The sequence below is a fragment of the Carcharodon carcharias genome, chromosome 21 (assembly GCF_017639515.1).
Source record: "Carcharodon carcharias isolate sCarCar2 chromosome 21, sCarCar2.pri, whole genome shotgun sequence".
NCBI classification, from domain to species: domain Eukaryota; kingdom Metazoa; phylum Chordata; class Chondrichthyes; order Lamniformes; family Lamnidae; genus Carcharodon; species Carcharodon carcharias.
The window spans coordinates 8,388,566-8,410,797 of record NC_054487.1 but is presented as its reverse complement, the minus strand read 5'-3'; the positions used below and the strand labels follow the sequence as shown (position 1 = coordinate 8,410,797).

At 42.4% G+C, this 22,232-nt stretch overlaps 1 protein-coding gene across 3 annotated transcripts in view; it reads left to right on the top strand.

Moving 5' to 3' along the window:
- Nucleotides 1-21,128, top strand: part of pphln1 (periphilin 1) — a 203,169-nt gene extending 182,041 nt beyond the window's left edge. For all 3 annotated transcript variants that reach the window (XM_041216311.1, XM_041216312.1, XM_041216310.1), the window contains one exon: nucleotides 20,475-21,128. In XM_041216311.1, the coding sequence (XP_041072245.1) occupies nucleotides 20,475-20,669 (195 nt within the window). In that variant the 3' untranslated portion in view covers nucleotides 20,670-21,128. The remainder of the gene's footprint in view (nucleotides 1-20,474) is intronic.
- The last annotated feature ends 1,104 nt before the right edge of the window (nucleotides 21,129-22,232 follow it).

Genomic DNA, 22,232 nt, shown 5'->3' with positions numbered 1-22,232 from the left:
AATGGGGTTTATCACAAATGAGTAGTGTACTGGTGGTCTAGTGCTCTGAAGTTCTGAATCTGTTGTTATAATAGTCCCAGTGCTCCTGAAACAGAGGGCAGCAAGTTTTTGTGGAAATGTGTTTGGAGAAAAAGTACTTTTTCAATGCTGCTGTGTATATTTTCTTTTTAGAGCAAACTGAATTCTTGAACTCAGTAATTAACTGATAATTGTGCAGTCATTATCCCTTAAAGTCAAATATAATTTACTGATGTGATGCTATATTTATCTCTCTTTGTCTGGGAATTTTGAAGGTGGCACTTTTCATTATAAAATTCTAAAGCACTTGTCCGATTAATCAAGTATGGCACGATTAATGGATTATCATTTCTACTAATGGTATTGATTTCTGACATCTTTTCAAGCTTAGGTTTTTTTAAATACCTCTGTGGATAAAGATGTATGTACTTAATTATCTTTTCTTCTGAGGCTCCCTTTTTAACAAATAAACTGTTTTCTTTCCCTGAGATATGTACAATTCAAAATGGGTATGTTTCATTCAAAATGGTTGTCCAAAGTTGAGATAGTGTTTAAAAATGTTATTATATGTCACTCTAAATTATGCACTGCAGCCATATGGAGGTCAGACTGAGAAAGAGAGGCAAGCTTCCTTCCCTGCAGAACATTACTGAACTCGCTAGGTTTTCATATTATTATGGCAATTTATTCATTTTTCATATCTTAGAAATGACCAGATTTATTTTCAGTTTCACAACTTACAATTTCACAACAGAGTTATAGTCAAAGAACAAAAAGCTAATTCAAGACATTTGGCTAACAGAAACACAAAATGAGCCAGGAGAATTAAGACATCTGTGAAAAACCGGCAGGCACATAGGAAGAAAGAGCCAGCAAAACATACAAATGAAAAGAGACACATTTACTGCATAACAGTCCCAGAGGCTAGAATTTAACCCTTCCCCCAACCACCCTCTTTGACCCCCCCACCCAACACCCCTCCACCTGCCAGCCCGCTCCTGATGGGGGCAATGTGAGGGGAACTGGTAGAATCAGGTGGGATTGCAAGGTTACTGTCACCTAACTACCTCTACTTGTATTCTGCCAGTGATGGGTTAGATGTCGGGTGGCCCACCCACCATTAGGCCAACAGCTACTGAAGGGCCTCTTCCTGCCACTGCTGGTATTTTACCAGCAACAGGAGTACCTGCGCCACATGGCAAAGCCACCAGGTATTGGTAGCCTCCTTGCAGGTTCTAGTGGGATGGTGTTCCTACTGATCGGGCACCCTATGCCCCACGAAAAACACTCCCCCACATCAGAAAAGGGTCCCTATTTAAAAGAGCTCCTCCATTGCTGGGTTCTCACTAAGGAGAAAGCAACCTAAAGGATAGATGGGCAACAGGGGAAGGCTCTTTGCTGAGCCTCTGGAGGTTTTGCTGCGGGTGACAAAGGCTCAAAGAGAAGTATTATTTTTGCAAACCAGATGGGTGGCTGTAAGTGGAAATGAAGTGAACAACAGGAGTGTGATGCCTCAGGCCTGGATTCAGTAATGGAGAGGTTCAATGACCTCTCTCAGGCAGGAAAGATGAGTGGCATCCCACACACTTTGAATTCCCTGGCATTCTCCTGCATGGTCCATTTCAGACCAAAATACCTTGCAGCTCTGTTCATTCCTCCCTATCAAAGAGTCTACCGCTGCACAGATGCAGTGGGGCAGTCTTTGACAGAATTCTCACAGACTCCAAACCCAGAGGAAATTTGCCACAGTCGTTTGTGTCAGCCATGGTTCAGTTGGTTGTGGATTCAAGTCCCACTGTAGACTTGAGCACAAGAATCAAGGCTGATGAGACTCCAGTGCTACAATGTTGGAAATGCCATCTTTCAGATGAGGTGTTAAACTGAGGCCCCATCTGCCTTCTCGGCTGGCTGTAAAAGATCCAACGGCACTATTTCAAAGAAGAGCAGGGGAATTACCCTTGTATCCAGGCCAATATTTATTCTTCGTCACAAAAACTAATTACCTGGTTACTAGACAGTTTGTGGGAGTTTGCTGTATGCAAATTGGCTGCCTACACTACGACAGTGACTATGCTTCAAGAGTACTTCATTGGCTGTGATGATTTTTGGGATGTTAGTGGTTGTGAAAGGTGTTATTTAAATGCAAATTTTTTTTTCCTCAATTGTGAAGAGTAGGAGCAGCAGCTCTGCTGAAGCCACAGGGGTAGCACCACATAGAAGTAATAGAAAACAGAAGAGGAAGCCTGTTTGAGTGGCTGCAGGCACCCTGGCGGTATCAGATGACCCCCTCATACAAGAACACAAGGGGCAGAATCTTGCCCTTGTCAGGTGGGGCGATCAGGAGGCTGGCCATCACCCGTGATCGAGGCCGGAAGGCGATTTCACACTGGCGAACCAATTAAGGCCCACCCAACGTGAAACGCAAGCAGCACCGCTCAGTGGTGGGGGGGTGCGAGTGGAGCAAGCGTGACCTTCGTGCATGCGCACGAGTGCGCACTTCATAATCTCCCTGAGGCACAGAGCTGCCTCAGGGAGATGAAGCATTTTCAAAAAAAACATAAATAAATAATGTAATAAAAGATGTCCCCTCATGTGACTCTGTCACGTGAGCAGGGACATGTTATTAATTAAATTTTTAAAAAATTATTTGCTTTCGGAAACCTCACCGCGCCGGTGGATGAGGTTTCTAAAAAGTGCAAAGGCCGCTTGGCCTTTTCACTTGCCTGCCAACCATAAGGTTGGACAGGTAGCAAAAAATTTAATTTAATAACCTTGTTAATGGCCTTAGCAGGCCTTGTAATTGTTTGCAGGTGCGCTGCCAAATGAAATATCGCGCGGCTGCGCATTGACATCAGAATGCTCACCCTCTATTGTAGAGAACTCCAAAGATTTATAATGCTTTGAGTGAAGTAATTTTTCTGCATCTCAACCCTAAATGCTTGGCTCCTAACCTTGAGACTCTGTTTTTGATTCCCCGACCAGCAGAAACAATCTCTCAGTGAACACCTTGTCAAGCCCCTTCAGAATCTTGTATGTTTCAATAAGATCGCTTCTCATTCTCCTAAACTCCAGAGAATATAGATGCAATTTACTCAGCCTCTCATCATAGGACAGGCCCCTCATCTCAGGGACCAGTTTAGTGAACCTTCACTGTACTGCGTCCAATGCAAGTATGTCCTTTCTTAAAGGTGGAGGCCAAAACTGCACACACTACTTCAGATGTGGTCTCATCAAAATCCTGTACAATTGTAGCAGGGCCTCTTTATTCCTGTACTCCAGTCCGCTTTTAATAAAGGCCAAAATGCCATTTATCTTTCTAATTGCTTGCTGTAATTGCATGCTTAACTTTCTGCGTTCTTTACAAGAGCACACCCTTCACACTTCCCTATCTTATACCCCATCTGCCATTTGTTGCCCACTTACTTAACCTGTCTAAATTTTTTTGCAGCCTTTCCATGTCCTCCCCATAGATTACCTTTCTACCTAGCTTTGTATCATCAGCAAACATAGATACGTTATTCGCTGTCTCTTCATCTAGGCCATTAATATAGATTGTAAATAGCTGAGGCCCCAGCATTGACTCTTGCAGCCCTCCACTATTCACTACCTGCCAACTTGAAAGTGCTCCATTTATGCCTACTCTCTGCTTCCTGCCTGTTAACCAATCCATTGTCCATGCTAACGTATTGCCCCAACTCCATGAGCCCTATTAACCTTTTCCACCTTGTCGAATGTCTTTTGGAAATCTAGATATACTACATCTACGAGTTCCCCTTTATCGGCTGTACTAGTTACATTCTCAAAAAATCCCTTAATAAATTTGACAAACAGGATTTCCCTTTAGTAAAACCATTTGACTTGTTCTAGTCATACAGTGTATTGCTAAGACTCGCTTAAAAGCAGATTCCAGCATTTTCCCAATGACTGATGTTAGGCCTGTAGTTTATTGTTTTCTCTCTCCTTTCTCTCAAAGCAGTATAACATTTGCCAACTTCCAGTCTGTTGGGACTTTTCCTGAACCTAAAGAATTTTGGAAAAACATAGCTAATGTATCCACTATCTCTGCTAATATCTCTTTTAGAATCTAAGGGTGCATCAGGTCCCAGGAATTTTTGGGATTTTAGTCCCTTAAGCTTCTTCAATACTTTTTTCTCTGATATTAATTTCCACTCTCTTTTTAGCCCCTAGCTTACTATCAGTTTCTGATATGAAACTTGTGGCTTCTACTGTGAAGTCAGACCTAAGTTATCTTTGGGAAAAATAAATACACTGGGCAGGATTTTGCCCATGGCACAGGGGTGCTCGGCAAGGGCAGTCAGGAAGTTGACCGGCGCCCACGATAGACTCCGCACTGCGATTTCACACTGATGGGCCAATTAATGCCCATCCAGTGTGGAGCATGAGCAGCAGCGCCCACGTTGCCTGTGCGAGCAGGGGGAGGAGGGCGAGAAGGCCTAGTGCAATCTTTGCGCATACACGTGAAAGAGCGCTTCAATCTCCGAGGCACAGAGCTGCCTCAGATGAAGTGCTGTTTTTAAAAAAAATAAAGGAAATAAAATTGTCATAAAACATGTCCCCTCATGTGACATGAGCTGGGACATGTTTTTAGTTCAAAAGTAAAATTTTTACTTGATATTTGTTTGCTTTAGGAAACCTCACCTCTCCTGTGAATGAGGTTTTCTAAAAAATGTAAAGGCCACTTGGCCTTTTCACCTGCCCGCCAACTGTTAGGTTGGATGGGCCACATAAGTTTGAATTTAATTAGCTTCTTAATGGGCTTAATAGGCCTTTTAATTGTCAGCAGGCGTGCAGCCGACTCCAACGTGCGCCTGCTGAATGAAATATTGCGAGACTGCACAACGACATCATGACGCTTGCCCGACATCATTGCGGGTCGTTTTACACTCGGGAATGTCGGGCACACGCCCTCATGCTGAGTGTAATATTCTGCCTACTGGTTGTGAACTTCACCTGGCTAGGTGACACATTTCACCCCTCCTTAGAAAACAGCCTAGCCTGGTTTATTTAAAAATGCAAATGTCCTTTTATACCTCACACTCGAAGCATCATCAAAACCTTCAGGCCAGCTGCTTTTAATCCAATTAAACCTCACATACAGACACAGGTACCACTATTTTACAATAAATTGCAATGACATTATGAGAATTATATCTTCCTGACATCCCCCTCCTTATTAAAAAATGAACCATCACAAATTAAAAAGATGGCTTCATTTTTATTAACCCTTATACTAACTCCTACTTACGTTATTACATTACCAGATTCATTTATTAGCATAACAATATTTATACCAATCCTTCGTATCATCAAAAATCATTTCAGTTCAGTGTCTAGGTTTTAAATGTCCAAATTTTCCCTTTAAGCTTCAAATTCTTAATAATGCATCTATGTAGATTAAATGTTGCAGTAACAAACTCCATCTGAATAGCCTTGCACTTCTGTCTCAAAATTTGTCCAGAAACTTTAAAGGATTGTGCTCTGTATAAACAATTGTTTCTGACAAATTGTTTGCAACATAAATCTCAAAATGCTGCAATGTTAACACCAAATCCAAAGTCTCCTTTTCGATCGTTGAATATCTTCTCTGTCGTGCATTCAACTTCCCTGAAAAATATCCTAGTGGTTTTTCAATTCCGGTGTCATCTTGTAACAGTACGGCCCCAATGCTTATAATCACTTACATCAACAGCCAACTTAAATTGCTTGGTGTAATTGGGCACTGCGAAAACTGATGTCGTAGTTAATACAGTTTTCAAATTGTCAAATCCCTTCTGACACTGCTGTGTCCATTGAAATTTCTCGTTCTTTTTTAATAATTCAGTCAGTGGAGCAACCACACTGTTAAAATTTGGTACAAACATCCGATAAAACCCACTCAAGCCCAGAAATCTCAAAACTTTTCATTTTGTTGCAAGCACAGGGAAATTCACGATAGCCTTGACTTTCCCATCTCTCGGAGCCACCTGACCAGGTCCAGTAGTATGGCCCAGATACGTAACTTGTGCTTTTGCAAATTCACTTTTATCCAGGTTCATCACCAAATTAATTTTTTGTAATCGAATAAATGATTCTCCCAGATGTAAATGCCCCTCCCACGTCTGGCCAAAAACTATCAAATCATCTATATAAACAGCACAATTGCTCAGACTTGCAATTATTTTGTTTATCAGTCTTTGAAATGTTGCAGGTGCATTTTTTATACCAAATGACATGACTTTAAACTGATATAGTCCATCTGGCATCATAAAAGCTGATATCTCCTTTGCTCTCTCCGATGACAGTATTTGCCAATATCCTTTTAGCCAGTCAATCTTTGTGATAAATATTGATTGTCCCACTTTCTCACTATAACCTTCCAACTGTGGTATGGGATACGAATCCACTTTTGTCACCACATTCACCTTTCAATAGTCCACACACACAGTCTTTGTATTCCATCTGGTTTTGGTGCCAACACAATAGGTGAACTCTAGTTACTGCAACTAGACTCAAGGATATCATTTTCAGCATGAATTCAATTTATTTCTGTACTTGTGACAACTTTGCCGGATTTAATCTATAAGGATGTTGCCTTAGCAAGGATGAAACTTCTACAGACACATCATGTATAACTAAATTTGTCCTTCCCAGCTTATTTCCCAAGTATCTTTGTGTGACCACAATAGCTTTTCCAAATCACTTTGACACTTGCCTGGAAGGTAACTCAATATTACATGTAAATTTTCAAGTACCCCTCATTATCCAATTTGATTAGAGGAAAATCAATTTTAGAGTCCTGCATTTCTACTTCTTTCTTCTTATCTACCACCACTAATTCCTGCTTTTGGTCCTCTTCCCTGTCAAAGTACTTTTTAAGCATGTTTACATGACACACCCTCTGGTTCTTTCCTCTATCTGGAGTATTTATTGAATAATCCTGTAAGGCCCACTAAATCTTGCCTTTAACAAGTCACCCAGTACTGGTCGCAGAACTAGCATTTTTTCCCCAGCAACAAAACTACAAGCTGTAGCTTTCCTGTGTGCCTTCACTTTCATCACTTGCTGTGATATCTTTAAATGTTTCCTAGCTAACTCACATGCTCTGTCCAAACTTTCTCTGAAGCTCAATACATAATCCAGGAGAGTAGTTTCTGAATTTTGATACACCAATTTCTCACGAATCAATTTCAGTGGTCTCCATACCTCATGACCATAGACTAGTTTGAAAGAACTAAATCCAGTCAATGCATTAGGAGCATCCTTCACTTACTCTGCGCGCCCACCTGTGCGTTGGATGCAGCACCAGGGCAGCACTCGATCCCCGCCCTTAGCAGTCGCCTCCGAGACAGGCCAGCACTTGCCCCTGGACACCCCCACCCCTCAGCATTCACCTGCGGGGCCAGGTATCAGTCTCTCCCAGCCCTGAGGCCTGTAAACAACTGGCAAGCCATGAAGAACGCTGCTGCATAGTCACCTCAGTTGCCCCAAAGCGAAGGCTGCCAAGTGCACGTCACCTGGGTACTGTTGTGAAACACGTTGGTGTGCTTTCCCGCTGACGTGGCAGGGTTCCAAGAGCCTGGCGGATTGGCCTTTTAATTATGTGCTAACATATTACGATTAGCTCCCCGCCGACCGATGGCAGGAAACTCGGCCTGCCGTTGATGGGCTGAACGGTCACGCCGTCATGAAGTGGGTGCCGCCATATTTTTCACGCATGCCACCTATCACACCCGCTGCCAGCAGACTCGGAAAATTCCACCCAATATCTCTAAACATTTCTGCAACCTGCTCCTCCGAATTCTCTTTGGTAAATTGTGAGCACATTCCCACTTCTTTACCTATCGTTGATTCTCCCTGTTTTACCTGTCCACAAACCACTGGTTTTTCCTGTGCCTGAACCTCAGAAGCCACAGTACTTTTACTCCCAGAACTTTTCTTCATCCCTATAATTCCAACAGATTTTCCCTGCAATTTCCAGCACTGATTTTGTATGTCCAACTTTATTACAATGAAAACACCCCAATTTTCGAATGTCACTTCTACCCTCAGCACTTTCCCTTTATTCTGAGAGAAAACTTCCTGTGCATTTCCACCCACCCCTTCTCTTCCCTGACTACCCACCTTCCTTTCACCTTCCCACTTTCTATACTTTTCTGATTTAAATGAGTGACAAATAAAAGGACTCAAAGGCCAGAATTTTCCCATTAGCGTGCGAGGGCAGGCCCCACACACCCCCGCATAAAATGACACGTGGTGACATCGAGCAAGCATCCCAACGTCACGATGTGCCATCATGATATTTCATCAGGTAGATGCACGTTGATCTCCAATGCATGCCCACCATTAATGGGCCACTTAAGGCCCTTGAGGCACCAATCAACAGCGGTTTCTCGGTGCCCGTGCAAACTTCGGGTCAGCACACGGGTGCAACGGACAGGCAGGTAGGACACATTTGTATAAACCTCATCCACGGGTGGGATAAGAGGGTTCAGTGAGGTCATAAGTGTGCTCTGTCAAATATTGTTTTTACAAAGTTACTGATGCTTGCCTGTGTGATCTGCAAAACTCCAGAATGCTGCTTGGTCTGGACTTTAAACCTTCAGGTCAGCACTCTGCAGTGAGGAATCTTTTTTGGGCCTGCAGGTTTCAGGAAGCCTTCCCTTAGCCTGGGAATGGGATCTGAACTCTCCACTGGAGGCACCTCCTCTGAGGAGGAAGGGAGGGCTATAAGGGGGAGGAGGCCAGGAGTGCACATTCAGCCTCCGGGGGAGCCACCTTTGGGAGGGCAGGCTCTGGCACAAGGGGCTGCAGGGCCAAGAGGTAGTCCAAGGCGTAACATTTTTGGAAACCATCCACCTGCAGAAGAAAAGTGGCACCCTCAGCCATGGTGACATATCTGAATTTAATATTGCAACCAAAGGAACTTCAGAAAACAAAATGACAAAGATGTTCAACATCAAACCAACTCATAAAGACCTCATCTCGGGCCAACACAAAAGCACCAGTGAGAAACCCGTGGTGTGCCTAAGGTGCCTCATGTTTATATTTTCGGGTGCTACGTCTTGGTGCTGACCCCTTGCTAGGAATGGCATCTGAGACAGCCTGCTCACTCTGCTGTCCCGTTGGCCTCAATGACTTTGGCGGCCATCCTCTGGCCTGTGAAGCCTGTGCTGGCCCCGCCTGGGAGAGAGCTGCCAGTGCCACAGCTGGCATCTCCCCAGTCATCACCACTTCACTGGATGCTACGGTCACTGGCAGAGGGGTGGAGGAGCTGCTGCCCTCATCCGGAGCGCCCTGAGAGGAGCCCGTAGAGATGACAGGCAGCTGCTGCACCGACGTGAGGTCGCTTTGGACCTCCCTGCTGACCGTGGATGGATGGGCACTGAGCTGGGAAACTTGGTGCCCAGACCATCTCCCACACTGGCACTGACCAACTGAGGTCAATGCCGATGTGAGGGTTTGCTGGTCCGAGTGTAACCCCAGGAAGCCCTGATGGGTCTCCTGGAGGAGAGTCTCCACTCTTTACATGGAGGATGCATGGCGCTCGGACATGAGGCTCAGTGCTTCGTCAGTAGTCCGTGTAGACTCCCCCACCACGGAGACCAAGCCAAGCATAGCCTCATGTATCTCCACCAGATGCTCCTGCACACCCGGCCGCATTTGCTACGTCGCAGACAACTCCAGAAGCACATCATCAAGCACCAACTGAGCATGTGTCTGGTCCCCTGCAGTCCTCCAAACGCTGGCGCCATGGGCACTCTGTGTCTGCCAGCTCCTCCAGTGATTGTGAAAAGCCCTCACCGCTGTACCCCGGGATACTAGGCGATGTTCTAATTCCCACCAAGGTGCTGGTGCCTGCCTGACAGAGATGGTGTGACGCTGCTGAGTCCGTGATTTCAGGGCCCTCAGGTGTGAGAGGAGACCCCTGCTGCTCCTCCTCCTGGCCCTCTCCACTGATACTGAGAGGAAGAACAAGGACATTGTTAACGTTAACGTGAAGACAATGTCAATGTGCGTCCCTGTCCCCTGGATCATTATGCACTCATCCTTCCCTAAGCAATGGTCGAGCCATGTTGCAAACTTCAATCACTGAACATTCAGCACTGTCATGGCTGATGGGAAAACAATGGTGACCTCAGTGCTGGGCAAAACCTACCTGACAGTGGCACCCCAGCCTCACCGACACCAGTGGACCTGGACACATGGTGCCCCTCCAAATATAGGGCCTCCTGCACGAAGCAGTTGAGAATCGCCAACTGTGCCAGTCCTCACCCATTCGGCTGCATTATGTACATTCTTCTCCTGAAAAGGAGAGAAGAGCGTTGATTAGTGGTACTTGTACCTGGACTCTCTTTGCGTACGGCCCACCCCAATCAGAGTAGGACATTGCAGGGCTCCAGTGCCTCCTCACCCCGAACATTCACACAAAGATGCTAGGCCTGTCCCCCCCGCCCCTGCCCTCATGGCCAAATGCTGCCTACATCATATAGGCACCACATGGTCTAACCTTCCATAGCAAGGAGGCACAAGCACGTGGAGTGCAGAGGACAGCAAATCAATTGGTGCCACGCCACCTTGAAGCGCCCGCCCCAGCATGTCATCACCCTGACTTTGACATGTCCTGGAGTTCCAGCACAGCGCTTAGGTGCAGCTCCTCCAGGTTACCCCCCCCCACAACCCCCAAAACAATCATGTGGGTCACAGTGTATCACATGCTGCAGGTGCAGAACCCATCTCTTCTGCCCATAATCATCATCTATCTCTGCTACTTGTTTTACCCTTTCAGTCCTCTTTTCCTCTACATGAGTTTCTTAAATTCTTCCAAAAGAATTACCTCTGTAAGAGCTGCATACGTTGTCTCTATTTTTAATGCCCATATCCAGCAGCCAAAATTACTTTGTTTTACTCTCTCAAACTCAATATAAGTTTGCCCAGGCTGTTTTCTCATATTCCTAAATTTCTGCCTGTATTCCTCAGGAACCAACTCATATGCACTTAAAATAGCCTTTTTTTTACCACATTATAGCTCACCGACATTTCTTCCGACATAAACCTCACGTGCTCTACCCACCAACCTGGATTGTAACAACTATGTCCAGTTTTCCTGTGGCCATTTCATCTGTTTAGCTATCTTCTCAAATGAAATAAAGACTGCTTCCACATTTCTTTCCTCAAACTTTGGAAGAGCTTGTACAAATTTAATCATCTCCCCACTGGGTCCTGATCTGGAAATAAGTCCTTCCTCACCGACTGATGTCTCTTTTTTATCTGCTTGCATTTTAAGCTGGAACTCTCTCTCTCTCTCTCTCTCTATCTTTCTCTTTCCTCCTTTTCTAACTTCACCATTTCTAATTCCCTTTCTTATTTTCTTTCTCTCTTCTGTCTTTCTGCCTGTTCCCTTTGAAATGCTCTTCCTTTTTCTTCGGCCTCTAATTCCAGTTTTTTCATTTCCAATTCTTTTTCCTTTTCATTTGTCTCCAATTCAAGTTTTCTCAGTTCCTCTGCTTGTTCAAATTCAAGCCTCTTCATTTTTAGCAAAAGCCTCACTACCTCCAGCTGTGACTCACTAGTGTCAGGTATGACTTCCAAATTTAATGCTGTACTATACCTTCAATTATATCTGCTTTCTTCTCCCCTGTAGATAACCCCAATTGTAATTTATCTGCCTGTTCCATTAACCTAACTTTAGTTTCCTTTTGTAAATCAGCCAAAATTGTAACTTAATCTCCCAGACAAGTCTGAGCAACTGCCAAAGCCATATTGCAATAGCACCACTTAAAAAAAAAACACACTAACTCCTGAATTCAAAGTGCTTCTCGTACTCATAACCTTAAGATTCACCAACTCCAAACCAATTAAGGAATTTCAAATATATCCTGCAAAGAGACCCCAACTATATTATGGCACAGCTGATGGTAAATGCTGAGTTGTTCAAATCCCAGAGGGAAACTTGAAACAACTGCCACAACCTGTTTTTCAATATGTAATAATTTCAAGATGCATGCCTTGAATTCAGTAGTAATAAGACTTATAGGTTTCTACAAAACTAGATTAAACATTTGTTAACAAAAATGATTTTAAACACATACATAGATCTGCAAATTACTACTATGATAACTTCTAAACCCCCTTCTTAATCTGACTCCCAGTTACACTTTCGTTAAGGCAACAGCTTTTAAAAGACCCAGGCAAGGTGACACACAAAACCCTGGACCAGTCGAATTCAAAGTGAGTTTTCTTAACTTCAGTTCTTTTAAGACGGCAGCTTGAGGCATAGATGCTGAAGGCTTTTCACACTTGTTAGATCTATCCTTACACACAGCCTTTGCTCCTTTACACATATTTTCCCCTTTGAATGCAAATTCCCATTGTTTCAGTATGTCTTTGGACTTTATCTTTCTGATAAAAGCAATCTCTCATAGTTTTACCAGTAATCTTTGGGAAAAATAAACACACTGTTTCTAAGCTTCACCTGGCTAGGTGATCCCTCCTTTGATAACAATCTAGTCTGATTTATTTAAAAATGTAGATGTCCTCTTCACCTTACATTCCAAACTTCCCCCATGTTTACCATGTTTGCATTAAAGCCTTCAGACCAGCTGCCTGTAATCTAATTAAGCCTCACATACAGACACAGATACCACTATTTTACAATAAATTCCAATAACATTATGAGAATTATTATAACTTCCTGACACCAGTCTGTCAGTTTCACAGAGCCATCAACTCCTGTTCTGCTCTTGACTTGTTGATCCTTGTAAGTTTCACACAGCTTGGAAAACTCATGCTGGTTATTAAAACCAGAATGCTGGATTAAATATTCAATTAATTGCCTGTTAACATATTTAGAGATCAAAGCCGCTATCCCCACAAAGAGCTGCTATCCCCTTTGAGGATTTTCCATGCACCACCAATGTGAGTAGAATCACTTGGCAACATAATAGCATTTCTAGCTGACGTAAGCCTCCTGGCAGCATTGCCATATTCCCCCCCTCCTTCCCTCCCCACTACTTAATGTTAAAATTCTGTCCATGGTGTCTGAGTCATAAAGTGAGAAAATGAGTGGAAAGCAAATAGACAGGAGGGTGAGGGAGAGTTAGAGAATCGCAGGCAAACAAATTTTATTTTTATTTTTGTCCTTGAACAACCTCGCAAAAAGTTAACCAGTTGATAACCTTTTTATATTCAATACTGTTGTTGCATCGGTACACAGCAACTTATATTTCTATAGCACCTATAGCATAATAAAATGTCCCAAGGCACTTCATAGGAGCATTATCGAACAAAATATGACATCAGGCCACATAAGGAGATATTGGGCAAGATTTTTCATTGCTTGAGAAGGCAGTTTCAGGGCCGGGTTGTCATGAAAGCAGCCCCTAACCACCACCCCCTCCCCAAAGTTGGCATGTCAGTTTCCTGAAGCAAGACCAGTATATGCAGATTTTGGAAAGGCACTATGGGAGTCGGAAGAGGCAACCTGCATGTTTAAGTGACAGATTTGAATAGACGTTTTAAGGGTTGGGTTCAGATCCACAACATGAAAGAAGAGGTGGTGACATAGCAGGAAGCATTTTGAAATGTCAGGACAGAGGCACGGGGAAACATTGCAGGGGGAAGGATGAGAGCCCTCATTCACAGGGGCTCATGACAAGCACTTTTTTTGCAGCGGGGGAGCTGGGGTTGTGGAGGCAAGGGGTATAGGGGTTTGTTCAGGAAGACACCGCAGTCCAATGCCAATGAAGGAAGTGCATCAGAGGAAATAGGATTAGGCTTCTCTAACCTTGGTCCAATCAGTGGAAAGGAGCAGCAATTGCTGGAGCAGAGGCAGACCCCAGTGCAGTAGTGGTGCAGGGATGAAGATGGAAGGGCAGAAGGGCTCCAGAGTTTGAACCTAACACAAGCTTCGTCAGCACATGCCATCGCTGTGCTTCCCCTGTGGCTGTGGATGAGGTGGAGAAAGGCTGCTCACTTGTGCCTGTCTGAGTCTGAGATGCATGTGGCGGCCATCCTTGTTATACAGTTACTGTGCTATCGATGCTGTGGGAACAGCCTCAGTTCACAGGGCATGACTCCACAGATGTTTCACCCATCAGAGGAGCCAGGCGGGAATGGATGGTGATGATGACAGAGCCCCGTGGCTCATCCCCATCTATCGTTCCCTCAGCCCTTTCATGACCTCCTAATCACTGGAGGGTGCAGCTGGAATCTACTCCATGTTTCCCTGCACCATTTGCACCACAAATTGATCCATGCTGCTGCATCCAGCATGCACCCTATGTATCTCAGTGCACTGCTCCTGCAACCACTCTGAATGATAGCATGCATGGCTCTCCAAGAGGTTGGCCATTCTCACAAGGAAGGAGCTCACGTGCTCAGAGCATGCACAAAGCATGTAAGGACCTACTGAGCTGCGATTATCTGCGCCTGCGGAGGAGTGCACTAGTAAAGTTTGACAATATAAGCTCTGAAGTATCTTCCTCCTCTGTGTCTTCCTTCTCTGAGTCCTCAGGAACTTGTTGAGCGTGGAGTCCTGCTCCTCTGCAGCTGGCATGTGGGAGACATTCGAGAAGGTGGTGATGAGTAATCATACAGTCAACAGATGCTCCTTTAGCTTAAAATAATGAGATGACAGCTTGTGCATTGACAGCTGGTTGAACAGGGAGCATTGCCATGCATCCCCTGAACCTGGAGATGTTGAGATGTCTTCACCCTATCTGCAATGGACTCCCACTCTGTCCCCAGTGTCCCTGAGGCTGGACATTCTGGCCATGTCAAGCTCTTGGTCCTTGAAACATGTTAGTACAGCAAGCTTTGGCAGTCCATCTTCCAGGCATGACCTCTCATTCTCCTGAGTGTTCAACTCCCTTTTAGCTGCAAGGTGAAGAACAGTGCCATTCAGACAATGCCTCCCTCTCTCGCTATTTGCAGTTTCTCATTCGCATACAATATTGTAGACTGAACTTCAGCCTCCTGATCAGTGGCACTAGGGTTCTGTCTTATGCTTATGGGTCAGAAAGACGCCGGAGCACACTGCTCTCCCACAGTGAGATCACCTTTATTGCACCGTCAGGATGACCCCCTCTTCTGCACTCTGGTGACCGCTAACTGGGAAGCATACTCTGGGTATCTTGTCATCAACAACAACAACTTATATTTATATTGCCAGACCCAAGAAGAAAGAAAGATTGATTTGCATTTGTATATTTTTCATGACCACTGGGTGTCTCAAAGCACTTTGCAGCCAATGAAGGATTTGAAGTGCAATCACTGTTGTAATGCAGGAACCGTGGTAGCCAATTTGTGTGCAGCAAACAGCCCAAACAGCAATGTGATGATGATCAGATTTTTTTGTGTGTGTGATGTTGATTGAAGGATAAATATTGGCCTGGATGCTGGGAATAATTCCCCTGTTCTTCGAAATAGTGCCATATGATCTTTTACAGTGCCCAAGGAGACAGATGGGGTCGCAGTTTAATGTCTCATCTGAAAGACAACACTTCAGATTGTGCAGTTCTCCCTCAGTACAATACTGGAATGTCAGCCTTGACCTTTGTGACTAGAGTAAGGCTTGAACCCAGAATTGAGACACTCAGGGATGAAAGTGCTATCAATTCGGTCATTGAAAAGTTTTCTGCACTGCACCCAGTTTAGCCTTACCACTCCTCTACTGCTAACCTCATGTGTCACCTGCACCGATGCCCTCTTGGTGAGTATGGCAGGCCTTCTGTTGCTGCTGGCAGGGAAGAGAATGTTCCTGCATGCACTCACCACCTCCAGCAGGACCTCAGGCAAGTCATCCGAAAAATGGAAGGCTGGCAAAGACGTCGTCCCTGGCCCTCTCCCTCAGGCCAAGTTTCCATTTTCTGGACAAATGGCAGCCTTGGCAATGGCTGCCACCTGCCCTTTTAAAATGTGCACACTACTTCCACCTCTTCCCGCATCTGCAGCCACTAATTGGGCAACAAATGCAGCACTTGGCCAATTAAGCAATTTACACATCAAAATAGAGTTGCTTGCACGTTTCTACGTTGCTATGTACTTAGGACCCATCATGACATTAGGGTTCTAACCTGGGAATTGGAATCCCACCCATTAGGTTAGATGGCCAAAAGTTTGATTCAAAGAGGTAGGTTTCAAGGAGTGTCTTAAAAGGAGGCAAGCAAGGTGTGTAGATGGAGAGGTGTAGGGAGAGTATTCCAGAGCTTGGGGCTAAGCAGCTGAAGACTTGGCCATTAATGGTGGAGCAACGAGACTAGAGAGGTTACAGAGATAGGGAGGGGCAAGGCTATGGAGGGATTTGACAACAAGGATGATAATTTTAAAATCAAGACACTGCTTGACCAGGAACCAATGCAGGTCAATGAGCACAGGGGTAATAGGTGAAGGTGACCTGGCACAAGTTAGGACATGGACAGCAGAGCTTTGGATGACGTTAAGTTTATAAAGGTAATGTGTGGGAAGCAGGCCAGGAGTGCATTGGAATAGTCAAGTCTAGAGGTAACAAAGGCATGAATGAGGGTTTCAGCAACAGATGAAGTCGGGATGAAATTGCGCAACATTATGGAGTTGGAAATAGGCAATCTTGAATGCACAAATATTAGGTCAGAATCTCACCTCAGGATCAAACGTGACATCAAGGTTGTGAACACTAAATCTCAAGACTGTTGCTAGGGAGAGGATTGGAGTCAATAGCTCTGGAATGGCGTTGTTGCGGGGACCGAAAACAATGGCTTCAATCTCCCCAATATATATAATTGGAGGAAATTTCTGCTCATCCAGTGCTGGATGTCAGATTAGCGGCCTAACAATTTAGCAAAAGTTGAGGAATTGAGAGTTGGTGATGAGATAGAGCTGGGTGTCGCCAGTGTACATGTGAAAACTAACACTACTTTCAGATGATTTCACCAAAGGGCAGCATGTAGATGAGGAAATAGGACAGGGCCAAAGATAGATCTATGCAGGACACCGGAGGTAACGGTGTCAATCCTCCACACTAGAGTTTCACTTTTTGTAGGATTGTTAATGTGCTTGAAAAACACGCATTGTGCTTTTAGTATATAGTTTCTTCAAATTAATAATGGAGGACTCAGCATGTCCTTATGGGTATAAAGTCATGCCTAACAAATCTTTTGGCGTTTCTTTGAATAAATAAGGAACATAGTTGACAAAAGCAACCCAGTAGACATATATTTAGCTTTTTGAAAAAGCTTTTGACATGGTGTCATACAAGAGGGTTGGAAGGCACATAATGAAATTGATTGCCATTAGTTCAGTCTTTGATATCCTGAAGTTAGAAATTTTCTGGTCCTCGAGGTTGAACAAATTGAGATTTTTACCTTGGCGTATTTAATTTCTCAGCTTAAACATCTATTTTTATTTACTGTTCATATGTAATTTGCTGCTAAAGCCACCATTCAATAAAAGTAATATTTAATGATGAAAACAAGTACTGATGGCTAAGGAATCAAGCGACACCATCGCAATCTTAGCACTCTTTTAGATGTTCTGTACTACATCTTAAAATATGTGCAGTTTTTAAATGTTAAGCTGTTGAAATATCCTTAAGTCCTGATTTTTACCCAGGATTCTAAAATGATCTGCTGGAAGTTTATAAAAACTGAATTTTTAAAAATCCAATTTACAACCACAACTGCTTTAGTACCATTTAAAGACAGCTGAAAACTTGCCATTAACTGAACTAATTTAAATTTGATACTCTTTTAGAAATAATTGTTGGGGTACTTAGCAATATCAGAAGAAGCCTTAAATAAAATAATGTTATGTAGCAGCATGCCAGCTACAGTGGCAGATCAAACTGTGGGGTTTGTTGTTCTGCTTATATTTTAGCTGTTGATCCTGAAAGGCCACAGTACAAATTGAGTTAATTTAGGGTTAAGCATAATGGTGTGATTGACAAATAACAGTAAATACTGTTATTTTGTACCAGAAAAAGATCACTCCAACTGGTTGATAAAGCATGTATGTATTGGAAGAAAAAAATAATCTGTAATAATAGAAATATTACATCATCCAGAACACAAAAAGCTGTGGTGATGGACTCAGTCCTTTATGATCAGTAGAAACAATTTGAGCTTTTTCCTTTAGAGTGAATGCTAAAGGAAGAGTTGCTTGTAAAGTAAATAATAATGCCTACTGTTCTGTGGGTGGTAACCAATAAGCAACACTCTAACCCAGTTAAGATTTATATAAAGGAAGTTTGACAAGAGAACTAAGGCTTGAAACAGCATTGACATTGTTAATTTATTTAACCGCTTATTAAAGAAAAAGCATCACACTGCTTTGCGAGAATGCTATTTCTTTCATAGCCTGGTTAACACTTTCATTTACAAATATGTTATATATTTTATCCTAATCAAGTAAGGAACTGCACTACAATTCTTCTGTGCTTACTTTTTACTGAGCCTATACAGTGTTATTTGTTTCTCAGGAAACAAGAAGTTCATGTTTTGAAGCCAAAGCATAAAGTTAGCATTAGCAGTGGCAGACAGACATAGACCACACAACAATTCTTGTATTGCTCACTAGGGAAAACTGAAATTAAGGGTGATGTTTAAAAGTGAAGCCATTTATGAATTTAGTTTGTGCAATATGTGTGGTCTAAGATAGTGTTTTCCTGTTTAGTAATTCATATGTAATATTACCTGTGGAGTTATAACTTGCAAAAATATTATTAATAAAACTATATGTTTATTCTACCCAATAAACTAGTTAAGTTAGCCTGATCATTTACTTTGGTGTAGCCTAGACGATATTCTTGGGCTCAATATCTGAGATCACTTCACCTTTCCCTATCACCTAGAGTGAGCCTTTATCTGGGCAACATCTAAGTAATATGTAGTAAGTCCAGGAATTGAACAGAAAACCTTGGTTACTGTACTTTATTTAATGGTTATATCATAGACCCTCTCGTGATCTTAACTGAAGGCAGCAGAGTAAACATTTCTTTAGACTGCACCATGAGATATAAAATACTAAAGATTTATTAACCAGCCAACTATAAATTCAGTGGTTATAGGCTTAACTATTCATTCTTAGAATATGCAATATAAGTCACATTGCATTAAACAGCAATGTAAAATGTGTTTGTCTGAATGTGCCTGAAGCATAACCTTATGTGGAAATATTTGCTAATAATGCATGTTTGCTGTTTAGTGTTTTTATATTCCTCTAATGACTTCAGATGACTACTCCACTTGAAGAAAACAGGACAAAAAGTACTTCTTGAAAGATGTAATTTGTTTGTCATTCAATTATATTGTAGTCAATGATCTTTTAATTAGAAATAAAACCTTTTAATACTTTATATAAGAAATTTAAAGCTAAATGGTATCGCCTTGGGCAACAAGCATACAGAAATCCAGTCAAGATTCAGTAATTTAATTATAAACTCCGTCTATCTCTAATATTTCAGATACAACCAACAATAACTACTTAACTTTAATAGTGCCTTTAATGTAACAGTGTGAGCGAGATGAAGAGATTTGAAAAACAATGGCCAGGATTTTTCAATCTGCGTGCAGGAGTGGGCCCGACACACCGACGCATAAAATGACGCAATGTTTCTTTTGGCAGGCGTGCACCAGAGTCAACTGCGCGCCCTCCAATAACTGATAGACCTATTAAGGCCATTAACGAATTAATTACTGTCATTGTTTATGCTGTCCATCCAACCTTAAGGTTGGTGGGCGGGTGAAAAGGCCTAGCTGCCTTCATGCTTTTTAGGAAACCTCATCTACGAGTGGGATGAGGTTTCCTAAAGCTTTTCTGAATTAAATTTTAACAATTTCTGAAATAATAAAAACATGTCCCATTTCATGTGACACAGTCACATAAGGGGACATGTTTAATTAAATTTTCAATCCATTTATTTATTTATTTCAAAAGTGCTTCAATCTTCCTGAGGGAGCTCCATGCCTCAGGGAGATTGAAGCGTTCTTTCACACGTACGCACGAAAGAGCGCTGGCCCCAACTCTCCCTCCTCCCTGCCCACACAGGTAGCACTGTGCGCTACCACTCGCGTCTTATGCTGGGCAGACCTTAATTGGCCCGCCCACACAAAATGGCAGCGTGGAGCCGATCATGGGTGGCGGTCGGCTCTGCGACCACCCGCCCACCCCCGCCAAGCCAGCCCGACACGGAAAAAATTCAGGCAAATCTGTATCTTGTACTTTTCACAACTAGAACCTTAAATTTTAAAGCGCGTTATAATCTTAAAGAAACATTCATATGCATTTACCTTCTTTGAAATAATCATCTACCATGTAGAGTGCAATGTTTTGATTTGAGTACTGTATAAAATTGCATGATTATATGATTTTTTTTGTGAAGGGTGAGACTATTCCAAAAGTTATTCGATTAAATCATATTGCACTGAAATACTAGAATCAGGTTTTTTATTCTTAAATTAAAACAGCTTCACTTTGTCTTTCAGGTGTATAGACAAGACTGTGAAACCTTTGGCATGGTTGTTCAGATGCTCATTGATAAAGACCCACCATTGGAAAATACGATACAGTTTTCACTGAGAGAAAATTTGCGTGAAATAGGAGAATGTTGCATTGAAGAACTGAGAAAGTTCATCACCCATTATGATTCTGCTCCTGTAGAGCACACGCAAAACCTTTAAGTCCACAGTTTGAGTCCATGATAAACTGCATTTGTTTCCCAAGCCCATTTTATAGCAACTGTAACCATTAGTTTACATGTCCGTTGTTCTGAATTTAGCAACAGAAGTGGAGTGACTTTGTCTATTGTTTAAGTATATTTAAATTTATAGTCTAAGTTGGAAGTGCAAAATATATGTTTAATATGTATGATGGGCAATAAAGTAAGTCTATATTGACCTCAATAGTATAATCCATACATAATGGTATTCGTAATCGGGAGTGTATTTCTGAGATCAATATGGGTTGAATTCTTTAAAAGTGTTTCTGTAAAAGTGTAAATGAACCATGTAGAATATTTCCAATGGAAAAACTTAAGGGAATATCCTAGGCTCAGGATCTACAGTAGTCTCTTATTTAACTGCTTGTGAGAAGTTAACCACCAACCCAGTTGGGAAAATAAAGTTTGAGAGAATATGGTGGCTGACATCTTCTGTGCTATTTCTGTGGATAGGTACTGAAAAGTTAAAAGGAGAAATAAGTGATACTGTGGGTCCCCTGATGGCTCACTGAGCGATATGTGCTACCCACAGTGGTTGTGAGCTGTACAGAACAAGAGGAATCTTTGATTTGTGATCTGTGTTGAATTGGCTGGAACAACATTGGAGGGATTTGTTTGTCCTTGGTACCTTGAGCTGCAAAGGGACAAACCTGGATTCTTACTTTTGACTATATTCATTCTTGTCAGAAAATGCAAGTGATGATGCCAAATGCAGCAAAATCAGATTTAACAAGGATGCCCTCTACTGCCAAATGATTTGTGACACTCACTCTCTGGGGAGAATAGACACTTGTGTTAGAATCGTGAGAGCTCTTGGTGTATATAGGTAGATATGCAGCAGTCAGTACTAAAAAGGAGAGAAAAATTCCTGATGTTAAGGCTATTATGGGGCTGAATTCTAGAGTATTCCTTTAAGTGAACTCTTTATTTTTATATTTGAAACTACGCTATTCTCAAAAATGTATTAATTTTTCGAGTTCGCTTACTCCATCAATTTGAATAAACAGTTTATATGGTATTGGCCATATAATACCATATAAGCTGTCTGTTAAAAGGAGAACTTTGTTATTCAGAATAACCTACTTCTGTGTTGTGGAGAAATCCAACTTGAAACCCAGAAGACCAACTATAGCATTCGAAACTACATTTATCTAAGCTTACAATTTTCCAATCTCATCATCACTGTTACCTATTAGATTTCTGCACTGAGAGGCTTTTTATTTATAATTAAAGTATTGGAATTTTGTATAGATTAAAAATTGTTCAAAACAGGATTCTGCTTTCACTATTGAAGTGAGAGAAAGATTATTGTGATAGCATAGATCAAACTTGATGCACCCAATGATGAAAGGAGGCATGTGAAGAAATATATGAAAGTTTTAATATTCAGACTTAGGTCATTGTTAGGGTTAGGACCACAACACTCTAGTAATATATTGACTTCTTTTCATGTGCTGTAGGGTATAAAGCATTATGATTTTTAGAAATATATTCAAGAGGTTTAGTGGGGTGTTCAAATCATCTT